General features: G+C 40.5%; 1 protein-coding gene across 4 annotated transcripts in view; it reads left to right on the top strand.

The window, feature by feature from the left end:
* The window catches only part of LOC133123371 (dual specificity calcium/calmodulin-dependent 3',5'-cyclic nucleotide phosphodiesterase 1A-like), a 68781-nt gene that overhangs the window by 17459 nt on the left and 24363 nt on the right, over positions 1-26959 (top strand). For 2 of the 4 annotated variants that reach the window (XM_061233807.1, XM_061233804.1), the window contains exon 2: positions 3714-3740. The exons of 1 other annotated variant lie outside the window; for it this stretch is intronic. Coding sequence is in view for 2 of the 3 variants with exons in the window: in XM_061233804.1 (XP_061089788.1) it covers positions 3714-3740 (27 nt within the window). In the remaining variant the exon portion in view is untranslated. Of the gene's footprint in view, positions 1-3713; positions 3741-22620; positions 22931-26959 lie in introns of those variants that run through there. One more of the 4 variants, XM_061233806.1, reaches the window with a different exon arrangement.

Genomic DNA, 26959 nt, shown 5'->3' with positions numbered 1-26959 from the left:
GGTAGCTAGAAAATGCAGTGAAGCGGGGGAGGGAGGGGATCATTTTCAGCACCCCCAAGAAATAGTTCTACTGCCTATGCACCATTGCATCTTTATGCCTTGAAAAGGGCGTCAGACCGAAACGTTGCCTAATACAGATACAATCGCCCGCTGTTCTCATTGTAATTGTTGAGCGCCTGCAATAATAGCGCTGTGGCTTTATTATTTCCCCTGTGTTGCCAGCCACCTTTACCGCATCCAAACCCATCTGTGGTCCCAGTGCCCCCTCCGCCGCTGCGCAGTGACCCTGGGGCCGGAATTCTTCTCTTTCTGTACAGAGGAAGTGGGAGGAATTAATTTAGCGTAATCCCCGTTCCATCCCTCTGCGGCTCCCGGAGGAGCGTTGCCATGGCGCGGAGCAGACGGCCCATCCTGCCAGCCCACCCTTCCAGTGCCGCTCCAGTCGGTTCGGCCACGGAAAGCGCTGCCCAGCCACGCGTCTGAATGAAAACCCCCCCCAGCTACATAAATTAACCCTTTATCGAGCATGTGTCCAGAGGTCTCTTCTTTGCTTCTGCAGGAAGAGAGCGTATACTGTATGCAGTGCGCCTCTCCTCAAATGACACCTTACCTCCAGGTAGTGTCTCAAAAATGAGTTGTGAATAACTGCTTTGATAATTCCTGATTGACTTTAAAGGTTTATTGTTGAGTGGATGATTCTGCTGAAGCACTGGGCTCCAATGTAGCACTGCATCCCATCTTCTGGTATTGAGTCCTGATTGTGCTGTTACCAGCTAGCCATCTGCCTAGCAGGGAGGTTTTCAGTCAATCACTGCAGGGCTTCAGTCAACCGAGCCCCCTATATACAATGCGCTGTGCTCCATTTTAGCTCCTGTGACCACACAGCTATGGTGGGGGATTGGAGAGTACTGTAAACAATCATGGGTTAGCAGTAGGGGAAGGTCACGTCACTGTGAGACTGTTTGCAATGTGTGTTTGGAAGACGGAGAATATCGGAGAGGGACAAGGCACTGAAGCCAAGGGCAATAACGGAAACAGCCACTTGCGGCTCAGTCCATACTGGTTACAGTTCCTAGTGTTAGGGTAATATACAGTTTTTCAGAACAGATATCATAGGCTTCTGTTCACTGTGTGTTTCCTGATTAATTGAATAACACGCTCTCCCTTAATGCAGAAGCCTCAGGCAGTAAGGGTATTGTAGACTAAAGTTTATCGTTGAATTTAGAGTGGGACATTAAATGTATACCCAGCGCAGGCATGCCCACCATATTATAGACGGTAACATATGCACTATGTTTGCCACCAGCTTATATTGTCACTAACAAGCAAACATTATCGATTGGTACAGTTGTATGCGCCGCAGGAAGCCATTTTTACAAGCTGGCTGACTCAGTCTTCTCTAAAGCTTTGAATGCTATGAAATTTAGGTGAAAAGTGACTTCTTCTCCAACCTTGGATAATTTAGATTGTCGAAAGCTTCTAAAAACTAATGATTGTTTCACATTTATAATAATAATTATAAGAAGAAGAAGAAGAAAACATAGCAATGCCAAATTACAATTGTACCTGGGCATTTTTATTTTGCGTTCCCAAGCAAATTAGCATTGGCTCAATCATTTTGGTCCATAATGGTCAATTGCACTGGGTCAATTGCAGTACACTGTACCTTCATTTTCTACAGTGCATCATTGTATTCTGAAGTATTGTATATACACATGTTTAGCTGTTTATCAAGTTTAGGGAAACCAATTGGAGGTATGTATCAGCTGATTTGCAGCAAAACTCCCCCTAGTCCCAAATATGTGATTATATTTCATCTGTTGTTTCGCTCCTCGGTCCTAACAACTTAAATGAGCGAGCCAGAGTGAAACAGACTCAGGAGGAGACAAATGATACAATAGCAAAACAAGATGAGGAAGAGACTGAATGCAAGATTTGAGATTTGAGAGCGTACTGGAAGGTTACTATTTTTGTTACTGCTACTCCTGTTACTTTCTATGGTCCCACTATGAAACTGCTCAGTAATAGTAGGGAAATGTCTGCCGTGCGTCTTCCCCTTGGAAGATTGACATAACATTTACATTCTTTCTGTGATTTTTTTTCCCTTTTTCGGTTTCTGTAGAAATTGGTGCATGCAAATCTGGTTCTTTTGAGTTAGCATGTAAATAAACAAGAAAGGACATAATGCCCTCAGACCCTTCAGTAATTGATGTCATTTTACTTTCCTTAACAAAAGAACTGGCAATTCCATAACCTTGACATAATGCACGTTTACAACACTTTGAAGTCCAAAATGTATTTGTGATTTGGCATCAAACGGGTCTTGTTATTCCAAGTGGCATTAAAATAGCTTAAGTGGTGCGAAGCTTGCAACACTAGCTGAGGCAGACAACTCGAGAGGCACACCAAATCGCCATCAGCTCAGCTCAGTTTTAATGGGAGGGCTATTTAAATCACCGACCTCACCTGTTCATGCCATTGCTCATTGTGCCATGCGACTACTGCTGTGCTTGCTTAGCTCGCTCTACTTAACTCTGTATTAATGCCTTTCAGAAAAGGCTGGCTGACCTATGCAAACAGAGGGTGTGATAAGAAGCAGAGCCTTGATGCCAAAGTTGCGTTCACATTAAATGTGCTTCATTCAAACTGTGAGTTGCCTTACTGAACTGTATACACTCACCGAGCACTTTATTATAATTATTTTACTTTATTACACCTACTTATTCATGTGATTATCTTATCAGCCAATTGTGTGGCAGCAGTACAATGCATCCAATCATGTAGATACAGGTCAGGAGCATCAGTTAATGTTCACATCAACCATCAGAATGGGGAAAAAATAAATGTGATCTAAGTGACCATGGAATGATTGTTTGTGGCAGGGTGGTTTGAGTATCTCAAGACAGAACCGGCTTGTTAATGAGAGATGTCAGATAAGAATGGGCAGTCTGGTCAAAGTTCACAGGAAGGTGACAGTGACACAAATAACCACACATTACCACAGTGGTATGCAGAAGAGCATCTCTGAACACACAACACATCATAACTCTAAGTGGATAAGCTACAGCAGTAGAAGTCTAAAAAATAAGTCTAATAAATACATAATAAATTGCTCCCTGAGTGTATAGCCAGTACAATTCTAAAGTATTTAGCATACACACACATTACATGATAAATTAACATGTAAGAATTTATCAATGTGATACAAAATTATGTTTGCTTCCATCTGTGGTGCACAAATTGTCAAATTGTCTGTCTTTGCACTAAATAATAAACAATTTGTGTGCAATATTATAAAAGAACTGTAGAAAGTATACTTCAAATAATTAAAACTCTGTCCAGTTACCTTGTGCTGTGGTAACATTCATTCTTATGGATTAAATATCTATTTGTGCTCAGCGCAACTGGCTTTCCATTGTATGGCCAAACAATTAGTGTAATGAATAATTTACAATCCAGAAATGGTCTGTGTGAAAGTGATTATTTCTGTATTGTCCTTCAAACGAGGGGGAGAGAATGACTGAGAAAGAGAGAGCAGTGTTTTATTTTTTTGCCTATCCGCTCCTAGCGTTTCAATATCTGTTGCATGCATCTCTGTATGCAATTTGCCAATATTATGTTCAATTTCCCTAATAATCGAATAAATAATATTACAATTTAGTAATGTGTCTATTTCATATGCCAGTCTAATGAAGGTCCATCTTTGTTTTCAGGCAGAAGTACAAAAGCGCTTCGCAAAGGTAAGCCAGTGGCTTCTAAATTACTGCTCATCCTGCCATGATTGCACATGACTCCATTGTCACTTTTCTGGAAAAATCTTTCCACAGGCCAAATATCTAAATCCTCCTTCGTCTTTACAGGCCTGACCATGGCCTTATGTGAAAATAATTTTGCTGCTGAGCAATTTTGTTTTCAGAGCAGCTGTTACATGTCTGTCACATCCACTTAGCCAGTGATGCATGGATATGACATTGATTTATTTTTACAGATATTGAGAATTGAGAGTGCTAATTAATCTGTCAACACCATTTTCACTTGTTTTTCTGAAATATGATATTTTAACACACACACACCTGCACATGCGCTCACACGCACACACACACACACACACACACACACACCACACACATACTGTCCACATATATAGACACAGGGTTGCCAGGTCCTGCTCAAATTTCCAGCCCAAAATCAGCTCACAACATGAACATAAAGTTACATTTAGGTGTTACCTCTCCTTTTTTATGTTTTTGTTTTTGTTTTAACAGCAAAATGTCAGCTATTGAGGCTTGGAATGAAACAATAGTTGATTGATTACATTTATCGTCGATCCATATCTAGTTGGCGATTGCCATGGTGATTTTATTTTGTTCTTTTTATTGCCAGAACAACAGTGGTGAATTTATTTATTTATTATTATTTGAGAACTGGTCCTCGGTGTGAAACTGTAATGTACTGCACAGTGCGTACGGCTCTCAGCACTGTGGTGAATTTTAAAAACCTTTGTTTTCTTTTAATGTTACCATTCATGAGTTGTTTTTACAAGACCTCATGTCTTTGAAATACAGTGCTACAGTCTCTGGATTGGTTCAGCTAATCTGTTCAGATTCAAACAATCGTAAAGTTCTGCAGCCTGTTGCACTAGTATTGATCGCAAGTTAGGGTGTAAAGTTCACACGAAATGTTACTTTGTCAAAAGTTTGTTTAAAATTAAAGTTGTGTTGTTCAGTGGCACAATTCACACTTCTACTTCATCTTAACAAAAACATTGTTGCATACAGTATATATGTTTCTATATTCAGACCAATCACGCATCATCATTTTATCTCAACTGCTACCTAGTGCTTACAGCCTGTACCGCCTATCGGCGATTGGACAATACAGGTTTGGGCACAATTTAACTAGTGTTTTGAATGCTGTTATGTTATTTAAAAAGAAACTATGCTCACAACAAAAAAGGTTAATTCAGTATGTAGGCTACTTTTGAATTTATTTTATCACTGTGGACCCTACCAGTAACTGAAACAGCACACCTTGCTTTTCTCATCTCCTCTCACTGTGTTTTCTCTGCCCAGTGTGAATGTGATTTTTTTTTTTATATGTATGATGTATTAATGTTTTGAATGTTCTTACTAAAAAATAAACTACACTTACTGTCAATTTGGTAATCATTTTAGAATTACTTTTAATACTATGGACACTAGCGGAATCTTTCCTGTCAGCTTTTCTCATCTCCATTCTTAGTCTTCTTTTTCACCCCAGTTTGTTATTTTCTGGAAGGGCCACACAAACACACACTCACACATACATACATACATACATACATACATACACACACACACACACACACACACAAACACACACTCACACAAACCCACATACACACACACACACACACACACGCACACACGCACATGCACACGCACAATTACAACTATTAAGACACTATGTAGAGCATCAGGTCTGTGCATTTAATGTGCACTGGAGCAGCGTGTATCCACTCCATTTCCTTCCCTCTCCCTCTCACAAGCCTGCAGTATTTTATCCCATATGTAGCCCATTTGCCACCTGGCATGGTAGCAGCAGGGGTAATATGAACTAGCGAGCAGTAGCCTCTAACATTAATGAAACATTAAACATTAACATTAATAAAAACATATTAGCTCCTCAGACCTCACCTCAAAATCTCCCTCTGCTTTGTATACCTTTACTTATTACAAATTATTTTTCCATTTCTCTATTCCATTGAACAGTTCTATTCCTTATTTCCTTGTCTCCTTTCACGACCGTAATCTCTTAGTGCTATTATAATGCAGTAGTGTTAGACACAGACTGTGAGTGAATGAAATAGTTTCGGCTGACTGTATGGCAGAGCAGGGGGAGGCCTACCCTGCACATTCTCCCTCTCGCCAAGTTAACCAAGTTTAATGTGTGTAAAATAATAATAATAATAATAAGATATATTTCTGTAGTCAACACCTTTTTGCGGCAGAACATTTTTGCTCTAACCACACTCTGAATTTTTCAACCATGACTGGACTTTCAAAATAGGCGTAGGTCTGGCAACACGTACACACGTTATAACTGAACCACTACCTTACCCGTCATCCGAAACATGCCCAGGCATAAATCAACCCAAATCTCCCCCTGGTTGGCTTATATGGATTCAGAATTCTACTTTTAACAGCAAGGTAATCAAACACTGACACGTCTTGTGTACCCTCAAGGGGTTTGGGGCTTACAGTGTGGCTTAAATGTGGTCCTGCTGTCCCTCTGTGGCACTGTTACTGCATGAGCCGTGAGGCTTATAGGATGTAACACTCTAGCTTTTTATTGTGTAGAGCAGTGGTCCTCACTTCTGGTCCTGGAGAGCGGCGGGGTGTGCTGGCTTTTGTTGTTACTCAGCACTTAATCGATCAATTAAAGCAATTAATGACACAGTTAACTCACCTCACCTGGTTTCATGGGTCTGAATTTGTTACTGATATTACAGTGAAAACTAAAGTCAGCACATCCTGAAGCACATTTGAATGAGCCTGTACCACCCCTCCATTAGTCTGTACATGAACCCCCTCCAGGCCCCTGATATACTGTAGCAAAGTTCCCCTCAGAGTGTACAGGGCCTGCTGGGGGATGCTGCTTTTATTCATATAAACTCACTTTATTAGGCGGGCCTGTACACCATTTTGTTAATGCAAATATTTAATCGACCAATCTTGTAGCTATTTTTCAGACCAAATGTCAGAATAGGGAAGAAATGTCTCTGCAGAGAACGGTGCGAAAAACAAAAAACATCCAGTAAGCAGCAGTTCTGTGGGCAGAAATGCATTGTTAATGAGAGAGGTCAGTGGAGAAGGGCCAGGCTGGTCAAAGCTGACAGTAAGGTGACCATACGCAAATAACCACACATTACAACAGTGGTGTGCAGAAGAGCATGTCTGAACACACAACGCATCTAACCTCTAAGTGGATAGGCTACAGCAACAGATGATTTAATAAGTCTAAAAAATAAGCCTAAAGTCTTAATAAAGTGCTTACTGAGTATATAACACACAAGAAGCGATGCTTTTCAACAGTGACTCCTCCTTCTATGCTTAAATGCTTTCTATGTCGTCTTGTCTGCCATGTAAGCATTAAGGCCCATCCACTCCAAAAACTATAACTATAACTACGTGTAACCATAGCAATGTGAGCATCCACACTGCTGAACGATACCATTCTCTAAATAGTCATCTGCCATTTCACACATGACACCCTGTATATTTTCATTGGCTTCTAGTGTTTAATCATTCATGCAGATGAAAAAAAAAATGCTCTGAATTGATGTTTTATTCTGAGTGAAATACTGTCACCCTTGGTTTATTAAAGTGTGCCTTCAGTTTTTAGTATGGAACTGCATATTAAGACGGGTTTCCAAAGCAGACTACTGTACTAACAGAGAGTTGGCTCCATATTAAGGTTCGGCAGGTTCCAAACAGAGTTCCATATCTGCATGTCTCTGGCTAGTCCCAAGGCTTAATGTTTGTTTTCCCTACCATTATAGTCCCGAGTGGGGATTTTAAGGTACAGGCACAGTGAAAAACAAAGAATGGAAAAGATTAATATTTGACGTGGGCTAATTCCTGAGATATTTTAAATTGTCATGATTACAACACAGTCTATACCACTTAGATTTAGATAAATATGCTTGCTAAGATGGGTGGCACAGTTGCCTCACAAGATGGAGGCTCTGGGTTTGAGTCCTGGCTGGTTGGAGTCCTCCCTACATGGAGTTTGCACTTTCTCCCCATATTTGCGTGGGTTTCCACCAGGTACTCCAGTTACCTCCCACAGCCAAAACATGTTGCAATGAAAACTGCAAATTGACTTTCATGGCACATTTACAGAATGTTGTTAATATGCATAAAATTAAGCTTTCTTCTTTTTTCTAATTTTACAAAATGTAATGTCCTGGTCTCACATCCTACATTTTGTATTCATAAATTCATGATTAACTCAGTAACAGTAAATGTTGTAATCAGCAAAAAAAATTTGCCCTCTCTATTGGCATTAGAATATCATATGAAATTGATCTTGGTCAAAAGACACCTCTGTCCTCACATTAATTGCTATAGTTAATAGAGGTGATTGCTATTCAGTTATTATCAGGTACCTAGTTACTGCCACCTGGGCCCAATGCACGGTCAGTATGTTATCTGACGACACGTGTGTGCATGTTTAATTGAGACAGACACACTCATTGAGGGTTTATCAAGCACTGTGCTGATGACGTTCTGATGAGGGAAATGATTTGCATTCTGAAATGAGTCATCGTCCATCAATAAACAGAATAACGAATAGACCTAAAAGCATTTGGCCTATCCTATTCACATCGCCAGACATTCAAATTAATAATGGGGTGTAATCTAAATTAAATATATTATTTCAGCATAAAGTAGTATACATTTCAATATTACAATTTCATGGAACAGTTCTGAGTTTAAGCAAGGACCTTAATTTTGGAGATACGGTACAAGACAATAAGACCACATGCAGCATATTTATTATTTGTTTTCAATGTGCAAAAGTACAGCCACAGTTGCAGATGCATGGCAAAATACACTAATGCAATAGGCTAAAAGTTTAATTTTCATTATTTTTTTTTAGTCTTCTGTAAAAGCTTGTCATCAACACTTTTTTACATAGTATGCAACTGTTGTATCCTCTTGGTGGCATTTAAGGCATACTGCAATTTCCATTAGCATGGGACTATACTAACGAGTTAGAGAGCATGCTGCAATTGGCCATGTCAGAAACAGGCTGCTAAATACCTAGTCATTATAATATGTACTGTCTACTAAACATTCTGCCTACTTACTTGTATTAGTATGCATTGTGCTCCCAAAAGCAGACTCTGAGTACAGCATTTTCTCTCAATTTAGTGTGTTTTAATCCACATATTTCTGGGGGTTTGCTGAGTGCATTCACAAGCAGACTTTTCAGGAAATAAATCACAGACCAATAGATCATAGTGGAAGAGGCAGGGGCTTTTTATTACAAGGTTAGATGTATTACGGCACTTCTGCCTTAGTGTTGGAAAATTGCACGGATGATATGTTGGACAGTCTACAGTTTAGAGTATACAGTATACAGCATTTCAGAGACATTAAACAAGAGTCTTCCCTCTACAATGTTTCTAAACAATGTATATCTAAACATTACATTAATGGCAGACAATCTTATCCAGACCGACTTACAGCAAAGTACATATCACCCACTTATACGGCAGGACTATTTACTGAATAATTTCAGTTTAAGTACCTATGATAACACAATACAGTTTTCCTTAATATAATACACAGACTGAGACACTTTGGCACAATTTGCAGAACCTTGGATAAACATTTATTTATTTCTTAGTTTTTAGTACTTTTGTGTAATATTGACAGGAAATGTATCACCTGCCTTCTTTACTGAATCCATGTTCTGAAATGAATGAAGATTATAGCATAGAATACATTGATTTCACTCAGATATTGATTCTGTGTATTTCTAGAGGTCACTTTAGGCCTAGGCATTGTGTTTGAGGGGAAGCGAAGTAATATTGCCACTAGAGGCTCTCACTCAACTGTCCCACTGCACTCACAAAAGCTGAGCTGCTGTGGTATAGTTCATCCCGCCCGCCCCCTCATACTGCTGGGAGTGTACAAGGTCAAACCATTCTTTATAACAGCAGTTTTCTATGCTGTACATTTACTACAGTTACCAAATGCTCAAGTCATTCTGCATTCTCAGTTCTGTTTTTTGTTTATCGATCAATTATTTCATGTACAGTCAGCTTGAGCTTGCAGTAGAATTGTTTGTTGTAGACCATAGTTTGATATAAAGAAGGCAGAGCCTGTGCAGTTCGACTGTAAAGAAACGGTTTGCTTCTGAAGACTTTTACATTCCAGGCAATTCCAGTTAAGCCATCTTTTAACTGCTTGGGTATCACAAGATGTTCTCAAAATCAACATTCCAAATTGAAAGCTAATATACCAGGGGACAATTTTTTTGGGAATGCACTGCTGAGAAAGATGGGCGTTTACAGAAATATGGTCTGGAGACTAAATTATGGATGCTTTAGGAATGTAGAGTACGACAGCATCCACCCAAATGTTAATAGCTCTTAATGAGTTTTCTTAAATGTTGTGTTTTTGAGTTTATTTTGTTTTGCAAAATGTTGTGTTATTTTGCGAAAAGTGGTTATTGTGATTGTGTTTTCTGCATTGTAATTGTGTTTTGCAAAATTATATTTGGTTTTCAGATGAAATTTTGCTTTGTGAAATTATGTGTTTCTAAGTTTTTAATGTGTTTTATGGTTTTTTATTTTTCTAATTTGTCTTGCCCTTCATGGCCACTCTATAAAACACTTTTAACCACATTCACCGCATGTATTTTAGTTTCCTGTCACATTTTTTTACTACAATGATTATGACAGTGCACAGGTCAGTGTTTGGATTTACCCTGGTTGATACATTATAGATGTGTAGAGGATAGTATTGGGAAGTCAGTACATCAAAATGAATTGAACTTTCAAGATTCTTGTTAAGAGATACGTATTCACAGACATCATCTTAAAATAACTCTAGCTTTGACATGTATAGCCTACTATTTACTGTATATTTATGCTGGCCAAAGCAAGCCTTTCAAGACAATATAGCCTACTGTAAGAGTTTGGGGGAACTGTAGGCTACTGCTTCTTTCAAAAAATGATGCGTGTTCTTTGTGGAGTAAAGAGTGCTTAAGTTTGTCACAATTTAAGGGGGTCTTTCCACACACAACAGACTCTTACATGGTGTAAATTCACACTTAGTTCAATACCTATCTATATTGAAGCCACTGTTAAGCACACTTTACTAGGCTACTATAACACATTAACTTTTTTAGCAAGTATAACGACATTTATTCTGCAATATCAATTCATTAAACTTGAAAGGCTATGTGGTGATTATAAAACAATTATAAAACAACATCTGTGCAACTGTGCCATTTCCATTGGAGCGGACAAATCTCCATCGTAGCAGGACAAATTGTTCAGCCAGCTGGTCTTCTTGAATGCCAAATTGCAATATATTACTCAGTATGTGAAATACATGGGCTATGTAGCTTACATTTGTTGGTGTAACCGACAGTCCCAGCTGGGTTTTATATTTTCATTTTATTTATTTTCCTATTTATATATTTATTTTCATTATTCTCATTCTTTACCCATATTATTCTTTTTCTTGGCTGTTTCTCATTTTTTGTTGATCTTGCCAGAAGCTACCTTTATTATACCTGATTGGTATTTTATATGTGTTGATGACAACAATTTTTGCAGTCAAGCCCTACATAGTTCAAGGTAGTTGCTTAATATCTACATGCAAATTGGTCAGATTTAATACCTACGATCTGTTTGCATTATATAATTAAGGACAACACGGTTTGTAAATGGTAAATAATATACCCTGCTAGGCTGCCTCTACTGGGTTTTGTACAGAGAGATAGCCTATATGCTAATTTTTTTTTTTACCAAATGAGGGGAATATATCTTCATAGGGCTGTTTAAATAGTTTAAATTATCAGAGACGTTCATTCATATCATTATAAACATCCCTGTGACATTTTTCAAAAGCCTAAAAATAATTAGCCGCCAAATATAGCCTATTATTTTATTCCTCTTTCAGTAGACTTGGCCTTCCTTTTGAATTTCATTCATTTCAGTCTTTCAGTACAGCCAGTACATTTCGCTCATTTCAATCTTTCAGCACAAACTTGGAAAATAGGCCTCATACTTGCACATATAATTTGGTGAAATGTCTTATTATGTCAGTATTAGTACAGAGCATAAGGGAGATGTGAACAAGTCAGGACACTGCACAGACCAATAGGGACTGCGAGGGGGAGGGAGGTCAGCTCATTGGTGAATTGAATTAGTCCAGTGGCTGAAGTGTACTTTCAGTATGAGAGTTTAGGATGTACCAAGTTAAAGATGATTTGTTCAAAAGGATTTGTTTGTTCAAATTGGAATAACACTAGTAGAGGAGTCTCCTGACATTTATCTATTTGGAAAAGGATGGATACTATTGGGAAGCATTTCATAAATTGTGCAACAATATCCTTTGGTCATCCAATAAGTTGTCATCTTTGGTATTCATTTTAATGTAATATTTGAACACAAAAGCAAGATACATAATCCATGGGTCCATTCCTGAATTGAACATCTGGACTTCCCAATTATGTTCAGGGCTATGTTCAAGTACTGAATGCCTCATTCTCCGTGGTGAACATCCAGGAGACGCCTCATGGTGTAGGCTTCTGACCCATCAATGAGGCGTGAGGGAGGAGGAGGCGCGGGTGGGGAGGCGAGGTAACTGTGGACCTATAGCTTGACTTGGGAGACGTGGAAGGACAGGTTAATTTGTTGGCGGGTGTTGGGAAGCTTTAGCCGGACCACGGAGGGACTGATGACTTTGGCGAATGGACCGATGAATTGGGGACCCAGCTTGCGAGAGTTCACCCTGCATGGAATGTTCTGGGTGCAGAGCCAGATCCACTGACCACAGTGGTAGCATGGGGCCCGGGTCTGGTGGCGATCGGCTTGAGTCTTGTAGGTCTGCTGGCAATGCCAAATAAACACCTCTTCTGATGGGACACTGACCTCCTCCTCCTGGGCAGAGAACAAAGGGGGTTGATAACCCAGACAACATTCCAACAGGTGGCTGAAGAGGTAAGCAAATTATGGGCATATTCCACCAAGATCAGCAGTTGACTCCAGGAAGAGGAGCATTGTTCCACAAGGCAATGTAACATCACCTCCAGCTCTTGGTTGAGTCGCTCAGTCTGGGGGTGAAAACCAGATGACAAACTAGCAGAGGCTCCTAACAGTTTACAGAATGCTTTCCAGAAAAAATAGCAGTTTGCTTAGTGGTAGGCAATTTAGGCAGGGCAACAAGATGTGCGGGTCTGTCAATGACTGCAAGAATTGCAGTGTTAGAGGGCAGCAAACCCGTGAAAGTCCATTGAGATGTGGGACTAGGACCTCTTGGGAACAGGCAGCTGCTGCAACAATCGAGCAGGAGGTTTTGCGCACATACCAAGCACACAGCAACAAACTCCTGGACATCCCTCAGCATGGCCGGCCACCAGAACCGTCGACGAATGAAGGATCGGGTCCAAACCTGGGACGGCTGGGCAGGTTCGAGGAGTGTCCCCACTGGAAAGGGCAGGCAATCCCAGGGCCTGTTACCTGGGTCAGGTTTCCATTGTTGCACCACTTGGACCGACATCTGGATCTGGATCTGAGGATGGTATCAGAATCAGGAGAAGGTTCTGAGGTTGGAAACTGGTGGGAGAGAGCTTCAGGTTTACCATTCTTTTAACCAGGATGGTAAGACAAAGTGAAATTAAATTGCAAGAAGAACAATAACCGGCTTGCCGGGGATTAAGGCGTTTAGCAGAGCGGATGTACTCCAGATACTTGTGATCAGTCCAAACCAGGAATGGCTGACTGGCCCCCTCCAACCAGTACCTCCACTCCTCTAACGGTTCCCGATCACCAACATAATTATGTTCTGTATAGGTGAGACGGTGTGAATAGAAAGCACAGGGATGAAGCTTGTTGTCACCAGCTTGTATGGAGAGGACTGCTCCTACCCCAACATGCCAGGACTCAACCTCCACCACAAACTGTAGAAAGGGATCAGGTTTGGTCAGGATAGGTATGGAGGTGAATCTAACCTTGAGCTTTTTTCTGAAGGCTTTTTCAGCATTGGAGATGTCAGAACAGTGAGGTCTTAGATAAAGCAGCGGAAGAAATGGACAAATCCCAGGAAGAGTTGCAGTTCCTTTCAAGCTGTTGGTGAAGGCCAGTCCAGGACCACCTTAATCTCCATGCCCATACCGTCTGCCGAAATAATGAATCCAAGAAAAGAAGTAGAGGTGTGAAAAAACTCCCATTTTTCAGCCTTGACCAGCAGTTGGTTCTCCAAAATCGCTGCAACACTCCTGGCCAGAACTTGAAAAAAATCTAAATATCATCAAGATATAAAAGAACAAACTGATTAATCATGTGCCTCAGAACATCATTGATGAGAGCACGGAAGACAGAGGGAGCTTTAGTGAGTCCGAATATCACCAGGTATTCATAGTTGCTGGAGGGGGTGTTGAACGCTGTCTTCCATTCATTCCCCTCCCAGATACGGACCAGGTGATAAGTGTTGCATAGGTCTAGATTTGGTAAATATGGTCACCCCCTGGAGAAGCTCAAAGGCAGAGTTCATCAACGGTAGAGGGTAGGAATTATTTACTGTCGTTTCATTGAGCGTCAATACAGGGAAGGAGTGATCCATCATTCTTTCTCACAAAGATGAAGCCCACACTGACAGGGGAAGACAAAGGGTGAATGAGGTCAGCCACCAGGGATTCCTTAATGTATTTGTCCATGGCCTCCAAATTCAGACTGTCGAGTCGCCCTCTAGGTCGTGATGTTCCAGGCAGGAGGTGAATAGCGCAATCGTAGGGCCATTGGAGGCACAGAGAGACAGAACTAGATGGAAAAGTGGCCAGTGCTGCCTGCAGGCAATGGTTACAACAGAACGGGCTCCAGCTCAGAATGGTATCTTTTGCCCAGTTAATGTGAGGGTTATGATTGACAAACCACGGGGTGCCCCAAAACTACAGGAATATAGGTGCAAAATATGTAGAGCCAGCTCCTCATGATGGTTACTTGAATACCTGCAGACAGACAGGGACAAAAACAAAACGATTGTATCATTTCAGATGGCTTGATAGCTATCGACAGAATATATTAGTGTTAATCTTCACAAGTATTTGAATGTAAGATTCTCATTTTTACAGGGGAAGTGTCAGACATATCATAGATACTGGATTACAGGTGCATTAGTCGCTCTGTTCCGGTGTCTCCTTTTCCCACATCATACAGCGTCCACTCACACTCAATGTTCAATTTCCAGCACCATGAAATTAGTACTCCTCGTGTGACTTGACAAGTTTCTCTGAATCAGTATGAGCCACAGAAAAAATCACTATTTTTCTTTCACCGGTGAAACAATAAAGGTAAGCCAACAATATTGTATTTTCAACACTTATTTGTTGAAAACAAATAAATTGTAATTACAATTTAATTCAATACAATGTATCATTCTCTGGCTTTTTCATATAATTTCATGTGCCATTTGTGTAATATTACCCCTATTATAGCAAGCTACAGTATATAAGTTGCCAGTGAGGTCAGTTCAGATAAGTGCATATGCTGTAGTACATGATTAATAATGGATTTAGTTCATGAACCAGCCATCTGAGCATGCAATTGATGATTGGGAGAAACTTGTCAAGTCATGTGATGTGAGGAGCCTCTCATTTTTAGGATAGGTAAGAATTTTAGGTTGCTGGAATTATTTAAATAGATACAAATGGGTTGTGAGACCAGGTTGTTCAGTAAGCACAGGCTCCGGTCCCCCCCCCCCCCCCCCCACACACACACACACACACACATTGTGCCTCTACCTTGTTTCCTGGCAACTGGTTGCAGTAAGCACTCGTTTGGAGGGGAAGTCACTCCTCCCAGGGATTAGCATCATAAGCTTTGTTTCAGGCCTTTCACACATTGCCACATGTTAATGAATACATGTACGTGATGAAAAGAGCCAACCTGATGCTTCACACACTCTCAAAAGCCACTGGTGAATCCGTCCTCAGCTGAAGTTTTTATGCGGACCTTGAACCAACCCTTAATGTTTTTTTTGAGAATCATGGCTATATTTGTGAGACTTTACAGAATGTAATATCTTTGAAAGAGGGGTAGTGACAGTCTCTTCAGTCCCCTGTCTAATGCGCAAGGGAAGGGAATGTCAAGATGATTGCTATGTTCCGAATGATTTCACTGATGAAGTGGGGTGAACAGAAAGGAGTAAGCACCGCGGTTTGATGAGTCCTCAAGTCCTCAACAGAATCAAAACTATGTGTTGCCAGCCAGTCTGCTCTTTCAGACGAGGAATAATTGTTCTCCACAATAAAAGCCCTCACATTCTTTTTGCTAACACTCCCCAGGTCTATAAAATATATTTTTTATCAAGCAGGACTCTTTATTATACTTATCTTGCCCTGCTTGCTGAAGGCCTGCCAGAGCTACAGTACTTGAAAGCTGTCAATAAGAAGTAAATGCTAGTGTGGGCAAGGGTTGCTGCCTACTGTCTATAGCTAGCAGGTGCACAATCTGCTGGAGAGGAGCCAATGCCCGGGCTTAGGAACCCAGCGGAGTGCAGAGCAGTGCAGGTCAGGCCTTCGACAGTAGACAGGCAATTATCACAGAGAATTACCAGCCGATTTCTGTCTGAAGAATGTCCCGAAGGCAATATTAAGTAAATAGCGGCTCCTCCTTGAATCTTTCAGCGGGCTTCCGACATTTACCATTTTATTGTTTGTTTTACTGCAGTTTTGCCATCGGCTGCTTCGGGCTGCCTGCTTCTTCATTCCATTTGAGCAACTGTTCCGCACTCAACAACTGTGTCTTGAAAACGAGTTTGTCGCAAAGCAACTGTCCTATATTCAATACAGCGATGGACTGTGGGGCTCTCTGAGATTAAATGATTTGAGAAAAGATCCATTATGCATCTCTGGAGTATCTGTTGCTAAAACATGCACATTGGTATTTATTTCTAATGCTATTCTTAAATACTACTACGGTCATTTATTCTCCAAAAAAATATTTTTGTAAATGGCATTTTTATACATTTTGGTTTCACCATGTAGGAATTAAATTGTACAGTAAATCCTCAAATTGTGTCCGGGATTCTATTTGAAGCCGGTCCTCGGATAATAGCCAGGGGCGTGGTCGATTTGGACAAATAAAGGCCGGCCCCCAAATACAAGCCGGGGTAATATTGCCTACCAGTAGGGCTATCAGTCCATGAGCACTAGAAGACATTGTTTCGATTTAACTCAATGAAATAAAAGAGCTCTTCTTAATATTTTATATTGTTGGTTGGTTTAATACTGTTGCCAATGAAAAGTCGTTGTCCTACACCATGGGTCTCCAACACGTTGCTCTCAAGCTACCAGTAGCTTGCCAAAAGCTGAAGCAGTATACACAATTGTTGCCGCGAGGCATTCCAGCCTACAAATTTTATATAAAGTAAATCAGGCAAAATAAAAAATTAACTCAATTTAGGCTACTTGGCTACGCAATAAGGTTTCCATGTATTTACAGCACAGCGCACGTTCAATGAATGAATGAAAGCGGCTACCTTGACTCGCAATAAACAGACGGGTGGAAATCCCGACACTCTTTCAACTACATAAAACTTAACAGTGAACCATCAAATACCCCCCAGATTTCAGTGCCCATCAGTCCCAACATTTAGCAATTGAATCGAACAGTCCAAAAGTAAATTAAATCCCAAACCAAAGCGAAAATCTTTTGATAGCCTACTGGTATGCTGCTCCAAACGAAATGCATGTCACACAATAAAACGCACTTTAGGAAAAAAAGACTTGCTGTTATCTACGCTAATTTGTTATTGTTCATGAAGGCGTGTCTGGCAAGTTGGTATTTTATGAAGACGCATCTGTTTTGGCTTTCATTAATGGTTTAGCTACTCAAGTTGTGTTTCTGAACGGTTACAGGAAGTGTTGAACAGTGTTGGCCCACTTTAAGTGTAGCCTTTTACTTTATTTCTAAGAATAAAATTCTACAACAGAAGCCTAATAAGTAATAAAGGCCTGCCTCAAATAGAAGCCTGCCCCAAATAAAGACCTGTGCTTTGTGCAGCCTAAGTAAATAAAAGACCCCGGCCACAATTTGAGGATTTACGGTATCTATTTATACAGTATATGCCTTACAAACTATATATGTAACAGCCATTTCATATAATAATGTGTACTTAAATATTTTCCATATCACATATCACATATTGAAAACGAAATGTAATTTGTAATTAACCTTAACAGGGAAGCCAAAAATGCTAAGTCTTGTCCAGTGATACACATTGTTCAGCACAAAACATTGTTCTGCTGCCAAGTGGTACCTCATCTTGCAGACAAAGTCAAGGGGAAAGGCTAAACAGTCAACAAAAGTGTTGTTTCTCTCTCAGACAAAACTGCAGCCTGTGCGATGGACCTTAAAAACTCTGCTGTGTCACAGAGATATTTAATGAAACTGAAAAGCGAGGCTACAAACCCATAAGACACATTCTTTCTCCTTTTTCCATGACATAATTTTAAAGACGGAGAGCTGAATACAGCCAGTGGAGCGTTTACTTCCATGCCTGTCAACGAAAGGAGGAGCAGACCATCCAACACACACATTTAAATGTAAAAAAAACTGCCCATTGTACCCCAATGGATTGGCATGCTCTCAGACATGCAATGGGGGGCCAATTTCAGGAAAAGATAAAGAGCCGACTGCTAAATAGCAGCATGGCAAATTGTAATTCAGCACAGGTCTGTTTTTATTCCCTTACTAACAGGCCCTGAAGTTGTAAACCTGATGCTAATTCGTTGTGACACTGGTGGAACAACATATGTGCAAGCTTCCTGGCACGGCCTCACTGACGCTTTGCTGCGGACCTTCGCCTCTTGTATCTCCTCCGTTTCGCTCGCATAAAGGTGTAAGTCGATCTTTTCAAGCTTTATTCAGTTACAGTTAGAGCCGTGCTTCGATTCCTTCTCAGTTTGTTGGAATCTAGCACATGCACGACAGAATAGCAAGTGCACTGGCAGGGTGCACCACTTTGGTGAAATGTGAATGAGGCAGTGAAAGAGGCAGTTCAGAAAAATGATGGAAAATCACATGATAGGCGATAGCGGGGTAAGTTATTACATTGGTAAGTTGTCACACATTTCTCCAAAACAAGTGACACTACATAATTGATTAGCCATTTTGTGTTCCTGTTTACAAGTGGTTACACTAATCTGAGGTGAGGACAGTTTTCTTATTTTTCACCTTTCAGTTATTTTCACTGTAAAAAAATGGAACTTCACATTTCATGTAGTAAAACTTTTTTTTTTTAGATATGAACGTTCAAAGGGTGAAACACCTCCCAAATCTGGCTCCACTATTCCGTTGGTTTTGAATTTTAAATATAGATTTAATTAAAATATATGTTCACAATGATTTGGTTGTATCCTTTTGTTGAAAAAATCTATTTACCCTACACTACCGTTCAAAAGTTTGGGGTCGCTTTTTTATGCTTTATTCTTTTCACCTGACAAATCTTTGAATTGTTTCACCTGACAAATGCTCCTGTTGAACGCAATGGATAAATCATTCAGGAGAAACAATTCTTGTGGAATCTACTGCATATCTGACAACAGCCCAGTGGTTTGAGGCTTATTTGAAACCATGGATCCTTGATGACTGAAAACCATCTAGCAACAAATGTGCTCCATACTGTACTGTATGTAATTTACAGCTGAATCTAGGCCCACCCTCCAAATTCCCATAGAGATCCATTCAAATGCAAAAACTTTTTGTATCGCTTGTTAGGCAACCTGAAAATAAGAACTGCTGCTCACTGGATGTTTTTTGTTTTTCACATCATTTTCTGCAAACTCTAGAGACTGTTATGCGTGAAGATCCTAGGAGATTAGCAGTTCCTTGAAAGACTCTTAGGTCAGTATTCTCAATCATCAATTTCAAAGAGGCACAAGCTGAGGCATCAGAAGCCCTCTTTTTTTCAGGCGTTTCTCGCTTCTATTAGTAGAAGTTGACTCTTTCCATAGTCAGTGGGTTCCAGTGGGTCAGTGGGTTTTTATCCTCTTTTTTATTTTCCTTGCCCCATTTTCTACGGCTAGCTGCAGCCATTGGCAGAGGCTAGAAAAAGAAGTGAAGATGTGGAAATCAAGAAAACGTGAATTAGGAGAAATGGAATGTCCTCGCTCCTTCAAACGTCAGTTCAAAGCCACATCGGTTGCCGACGGGGCAGATGTGTGGCAGATGGGGAGAGGTGGATCCACAAGTCGATCATTTATATGTCACACTTTCCGAAAAAATACTTTTGCAAAGGATGCGCTCAAGAGAAAAATAAGTGATTGGAATTAGCCTACTGTGTAGTGTGAGAGAAAGCACTTGTGCTTCAGTACCCAGCGTGGTGGGAGTGAGGGTACATTCATCACACTCCACAAAAAGATGACTAACATCTCCAGGGTGCTTTCAAGAGTTGAATGTTATTACAAAATAGATGGTCTAATTAGCAACACAGTACCATTATTATGCTGTTAATGATTCGCCTGATACCGCCATCACAAAAGTTTTGGCTTTTTAAACTTTGTTCTCATGATTTTTAATTGGCACAACAGCCAATCAATTTAAAAATCTGATAATTTTCTCAATTATAGTGACATCATTTGCCATGGCAACATGTTAAAGTGTTGGACTAAACAGAAAGGGGAATGCAAGTTATGAGCTTGGTTTTTAAGGCACAGTATGGCTCTGGCTTGTACAGGTAGTGTCAACATTAGAAATGGATCCATATCAAAGAAACTCATTGGTACAGTGGAACCTACATATATAAAGCCTTTATTATTTTGCAACATTTTTTATTCAATGGGCTACTAAAATGACTGTATTTGTTTTTACTGTAAATCAGTGGAACATTCCGGCTTGCATGGAAACAAACAACAGGGAGCGGTTTGATACTGAGAAACACTGGGAAAACACATTGTAAAACAATTAGAATGGAATCCAAATATAGTCTGAGATTCTTTGTAGAACAGCCAATAGCAATACTCTGCTAGTCCTAGCGCAAAGTCTGTCTGATTGTCTCTGCTTGTGTCCAATGCAAAAGAGGCCTCCACAGACACAGCCAAATTGAGGACAGACAGTGTGCACCATGAGCGGTTAATGAGGGTACTACTTAGCCAAAGGAAACAACAGCTCACCCCAAACATAAAGAGTTTTTACTGGGAGATGATGACTGAACATTACAGCACATTCCTCATTGCCAATGAGATCACTGCGATTTGGCAGATAAGACAATGGCCCAATTATTCAGAGATCTAAACACTGCCATTTCTGCTTTGTTATTCTTTGTAATGAATGTTTATGTTTATGGGGCTTTTGAGTGATTGACAAAGGTCCTGAGAACTGAATGACCACAGACAGTCTGAATTGGAGGAAGTGTGCAATTTCTGTGGAGAAACAACTGCTAGACCTAGATAAATGAGGACTTTCATTCCACAATGAGGATATTACAGCCTACAACACGTTTCTCACGCTTTTGTACTGCTGAACCGGAATGAATTAAATTTGATGACTAGTGACACTATTTGACACTATTTTGGCTACTGCGTGTGAAATTTGTAATAGTTTTGACAGCTAAAGCGATAAAACTAGATTTTCTTTCTCAGCTTTTCTGTAAATTTGTGCCTCAAAAAAGTAGTAATATAAATTATACTCAAGAAATATGACACAGATCAAATAGTCATCCCATGATGTAACTATTATTGGGCCAACTGTTTACGCAGCTGATATAGCTTCTCTAAACTTGTATATGTGGAAGATATTTCTTTTTTAAAAATCACTTCATTACACCAACACAATTCCATCACCATTTATTATGTATGAAAATGTGTTGCAGATAACTGCCAATAAATGTGCATTGTGGGTCAGTTCTTGATTGAGATCTCAGTCACACCTAATTATTAAGCAAAACCCACATACGTGAGTGGGCTGCCAGAGCCCGGACTGAGAAACACTTATATAAATCATCCTGTTAATCAGCTCTCAGCTGTGAAATGATATACAGTAATTAATAATCTCAAGAATCTATTTATTTGATAAAAGTAACATTTTGATTAAATAACATTATTTGAGAGCACCTTCTCCCCAAGCCAAACAGTCAACAGTTTGTTGGCACCCATCTCCTTGCGAATACATATACAAAATCATTCTGTTGATTCAATACACAGATACTACTGTGTCTGCACACCCCTAAGTGTGCCTTATACACATATTAAGGATTGCCTCTCTTCTTGACAAATATTTGGCCTTGAAATCTAAGTGCGGCTGTTATTGATTTTCAGCATATTAGCATTCGATTCTTGACAGTTGTTTAATACTAAGAATATGTTTGTCTCTTGAAAACTTCCTCTCCCAATAAATCTGGAAAATAGGCAGCGAGCGCTCATTTCCCCTCAAGAGGATTGACCTCGCCGCTTGTTTCGGTTCTTCACCATCGGCATGTTTATTAGCGGCCCCTGGAGCCGGGTGAGAACCGCGGGCCTCCGCTCAGTGTAATTCAGACGTCTGAATCTCCCGTTGATTAATGTCCCCGGGGCCCCCACCGCAGCCCTGGACCCAATGAGCTGCTCTCCACTCACGGCGCATAGCTTCGTCCACGCATCATCGGTTTCGAATAAAAGCCAGACTGAAATAATTACCACCGCTCGGACGTCGGGCTAGCCCTTCCAAACCGGCTCTATCAATCTTCATAAGGCGGTGTTACTGAGCAACTCCCAAAAAACAGAGGGGAAGGGGGGGGAAACCTCTCTCGCATGGGACGGTTTAAGGGCCGTCGCAGAAAAACTTTCTCTCCGACAGCCGAGAGATAAGAGGGGCTAAGAGGGGCGTTCTGGGATCCGGTCTGTCTGTCGTAGCGCGCCGCAGGGAGCCAGCAGGGGTTTGAGCCCGGGGGAGGAGAGGTGAAAGTGGCGGTTGGAACGGCGAGGGAGCCTCCTCTCTCTCTCCTCGCTCCTCTCCGTTCGCCGTGCAGGAGAGCTGGTCTCGGAGCTGGCCTCTATGGCCTTTCTCACTGCGCTGTCAGAGAGGGGGGCAGGACCAGCCCCTGCGCTCACAGCACTCTGAGCAGTAGCCCACACTGCCAGCTCGAGCCCCTCGGATCCGGACTGTGGACTTTTAAATGGACGAGCATGTCACTATCAAGAGGAAGCTTCTCCACAGGCCCGTCTTCAGGCAAGGGTGCTTCACGAACCGTTTGTGCCTCTCACCTGTGCGTGTGCGTGTGTGTGTGTGTGTGTTTGTGCGTGTGTGTGTGTGTGTGTGTGTGTGTGAGTGTGTTGGGGGTTGTGAGTCCATGTGAATGTATGCACATGTGTCTACAAGTGTGTAAGAGAGGTATGGAGGGTTTTTTTCCTATCTGATTGCAGAGGTGCCTGTTTGCACGATAATTAGGCTTTTGCATGATATAAGAATTAGAGCTTGCTCTGTCAAACGATACTTCAAATCCCCTGGGCTTAGTTACCCTGCTCTCTCCCCTACCCACTATCTCAGTCTCCCTCTCACTTAACTTGTACTTAGTGTTTCAAAGGAACACAACAGAATGTAGCCTGTAAATGCCTCTGTCTGTTGTGGTTAAACAAGTATTAGACAAAGAACATTGTGTTGTAGTTCACTGCCCGGACCATGTGCAGCAGACAGGTTGCTAATGACAGTTTTATGTCAAACAGCAAAACCTACATGCAGGCGTGCAACAGATAATTCAGCATTACTGCTTGTTGGCGGACCTATCCTCTTTGACGAAGCGGGAGATGCTTCATATGTGGAAAAGTAAAAAATAAAAAAGATAAATGTCAAGACAATGTTTTCCTCAAGGTATTTCGGACTAGCTGTTTCATCAGGGTGCCATTTTGTTGGAAAACAAACATAACGTCCCCACGTGTAGGAGAGGGCAGTTCCCCTTGATCTTTCCTGGAGGGTCCATAGGGTGTCCTCCACTCCAGATTCCCCCTGAGGTCCCTCCGGCTAAATTTGAAATGAGCCTTCTGGGAAGACTGCATGGGAATAACATTTTTCTGGCATTTGCAAGCTGGGCTCTGTGCTTGGAAAGGAAATGAGGCCTTTTGCTATCTTTTGTTTATAACGAGTGACATTCCTGGCTTCACTTATATTCCCATTGGTTGGAACGGGCTGACATCTGCTCTGTATCAAACCGTGGCAGCATGGCTGGCCTGATGTGATAAATGAACATTTTATACAATCTCAGACTGTCCCAGTGAACAAGGTAACAGTACAGTAGAGAGATACAGTAGAATGTGGAGCAGGGGCTGAATCACGTGGGGTAAATGTTGTGTGTTTACCAGTGTTCCAGAAGAGTAGTAGTAGCGGTAATAATACTTAATAATAAGTATTATTGAGTTTATTAAGTAAAATTAAGTCAGTGTAAAATAAATAATGGTTCACAACATCTTTGATGCTTGGGATCCTGATAATCCCAATAGACGTTTCGAAGGTTTAAATGCATGAACTAACAAAGATGACTTGAATAAAGTTGAATGAATAATGTTATTTCCTATGAACTCAAAACCGTGGGAAATTGTGGCAAGTGTTCAGGGATTTTATGAAGAGCTGAAGAGTTGAAAGGCTTTAGTGGGCTTGCATGAAGTTTAATTCTAGCTTTAGTGCCAAAACAAATTTGCTAGGGAGCAGCAGTTCTGTTTGACAGGAGTGTAGGTCCCTGAAAAGCAAAACTATAAACATACTTTAACTAAATTTATTGGGGGAAAAAAGAGTGCTGTGCCACCCATACCTGCACCCAGGCGCAGTTTGATTGAAAAGCTTGCATTCACCTAAAAACCAGTGAACTTTCCCACACTACACGTGTACAGTATGGTAATCAAGTGTCTGCTGAATGCATTCATTATGCGAAATGTCTACAGTTTGATTGTTTTTATCAATGATGGATTGATGGAATTTGATTATTTTTTATAAATTGCAATCAATTGTTCATTCAGTCATTGGGCTTTCCAGTTCCTTGGTCATAGTAGAAAGTCCTCCTTGGCATACGTTACAGTGCTGTATTACACAGAGGATCACATTAAAAGCTGGATATTACTAAAATAATACCAGAATTCACTATATACATATCATTCAGAAATAGAACATACAGACCTACAATGGTTATTAACATAAGACAGCTCTTTGTTATATGCTTTTAATACAGTAGATGTAAAACATTTTGAACATGTTAAAAACATTGATTGCTATAAATTTGCAATCTAGTTTGTTTCTCTTAATTACCTATGTCATCTGTCATATACATTGTAGGCAAATTGGTAACAATAAATCAATTTTCTGCGATCTGTAGTTACCTGTATGCAGGTGTGAGAAAACTACTGCATTAAAGACCTGATGAAGGCAAATTGCTGCCAATACTTAAGCTTACTTGGTCCTTTGGTCTGCACCTAGCCGGACAAGGTGTGCATTTTCCTTTTCACTTGGAATTTAAATGAGATATTATTTAAAACAACATCAGTCTTGAATGCTCTAAATCAGAGAATCTAGGCTCAACTATATTTATATACAGTAGCACTTATGAATATAGTCACCTCTTGGATAGCCTTCAAACGCAAATATGTGAAGCAGCCTTTTTCAGAGATTGGATATTACTGCCACATTAATATTAATTTGTACTTGTTAGTATATGTACATACATACTGGCTGATAACACAAGAATTTTGTGCACCATCCTACTACAAAAAGCTGCCTGAACCAGGCACACAAAAATATCCATTCATGACTCATTCATCAATTTTAGTTATGTAACTACTTATTGTAGAATGTAAAAACACACTTATTAGAGAGACTGGCATGCTCATTTTGCTAGGGTTATTGGTAGAAGAAACCGCTTTGCCAAGTAGGTTCACATTTGTTCCTAACCATTTTCTCTCACACTTCAATTATGACTGCCACAACTGTCAACAAATGATAGCTTTTAAAGTGGTCCGCATATTGCATGTTTCGTTTAACTCCCATTGTTTTGAATTTCTTTTGAATTTCCTTACAAGGGAATGCTCCGGATCTCAAATCAGATGAAGATGAAGTCAGAAAATGAGAGACTGATGAGATCGTATTAGCTGTTCTGAGATTACAACGAAATGTGGCGTTGTTATTTTACCGCTCTCTGCACATTCGCTTGAGCAGTGGCTCTCTCAGTGTTTTCCTGCACAAAGTTGGCTTGCGTCGCGTGCCAAGCGTAATCCCCCTTCCCTTGGAAAACGTAGCCTTGTTTCACAATGACGAGAGCAGCCCCATGTCGGCTGTTATGGAGTAAGTCGGCACAGCTGTTGAGAAACCACAGTTTAGTCACCCTTCGCCAGCTAGGGTGGTTTCACTAATGAACTCTAAAGGCAGAAAGAGGCATAACATGCGTTTATATACTCCAGAGACTGAGTCATCTGGTTTACATATGCCAAAATGTATTCTGAAACTATGAAGGCCAATTTGTCAGCCTTTAGTACTAAAAGTATCAGTACAACTTTAGAATACAACACAATTATAAATGTCCAGTAAAGCATTAGCAATGTACCTTATACTGCCTTTAAAAAACATTTTTTAGTCATTGTCTGTACATGCATCAGAATCACTTGATGCTCTTACCCAGAACAACATACAGTTGGTTACTATGCACTGTAAAATATTTTATTGTGAATTTACAGTAAATTACTAGTTGTACAGTAATACATTCACAGTAAAATACAATAAAGTTACAACAGCATAGTATGAATCAACTGAATTTACTGAGCAGTATGTTGCTGTGGAATTACAATAATCTGACCTGTTTGATATTTTACCTAAATTGCATTCTTAGTGGAATCAACAACTTGTTTGGCCTTCCTTTTGCCGTCATATTAAAAAAGGCATGACAGAATGGAGGTGTAAGCCCACTTCCTGCTAATAGTGATGCCAACCTGGCTGAGAAGGTTATGATGTTTGCACCTGAACAAGCATCCAACATTAATAATTTGCATTCATCCAGATATATTTGGGATATGCACAAAATCGAAGGTCTGCACACTCTCATGTTGAGTTACATTACAGTACATTACAGTCATTTAGCAGACACTCTTATCCAGAGCCAATGCCAATCAAAGTGCAAATCAAAACCAGGGACAAGTGTGTTGAAGACCCGAGAGGAAAGTACAGTTCCAAGTCCTGGAGTCACATAGATAAAACTTGAACCCTTGAAGAGTACATCAACTTTCC

The sequence above is a fragment of the Conger conger genome, chromosome 3 (genome assembly GCF_963514075.1).
Source record: "Conger conger chromosome 3, fConCon1.1, whole genome shotgun sequence".
NCBI classification, from domain to species: domain Eukaryota; kingdom Metazoa; phylum Chordata; class Actinopteri; order Anguilliformes; family Congridae; genus Conger; species Conger conger.
This window is presented reverse-complemented; position numbering and strand designations above follow the sequence as displayed.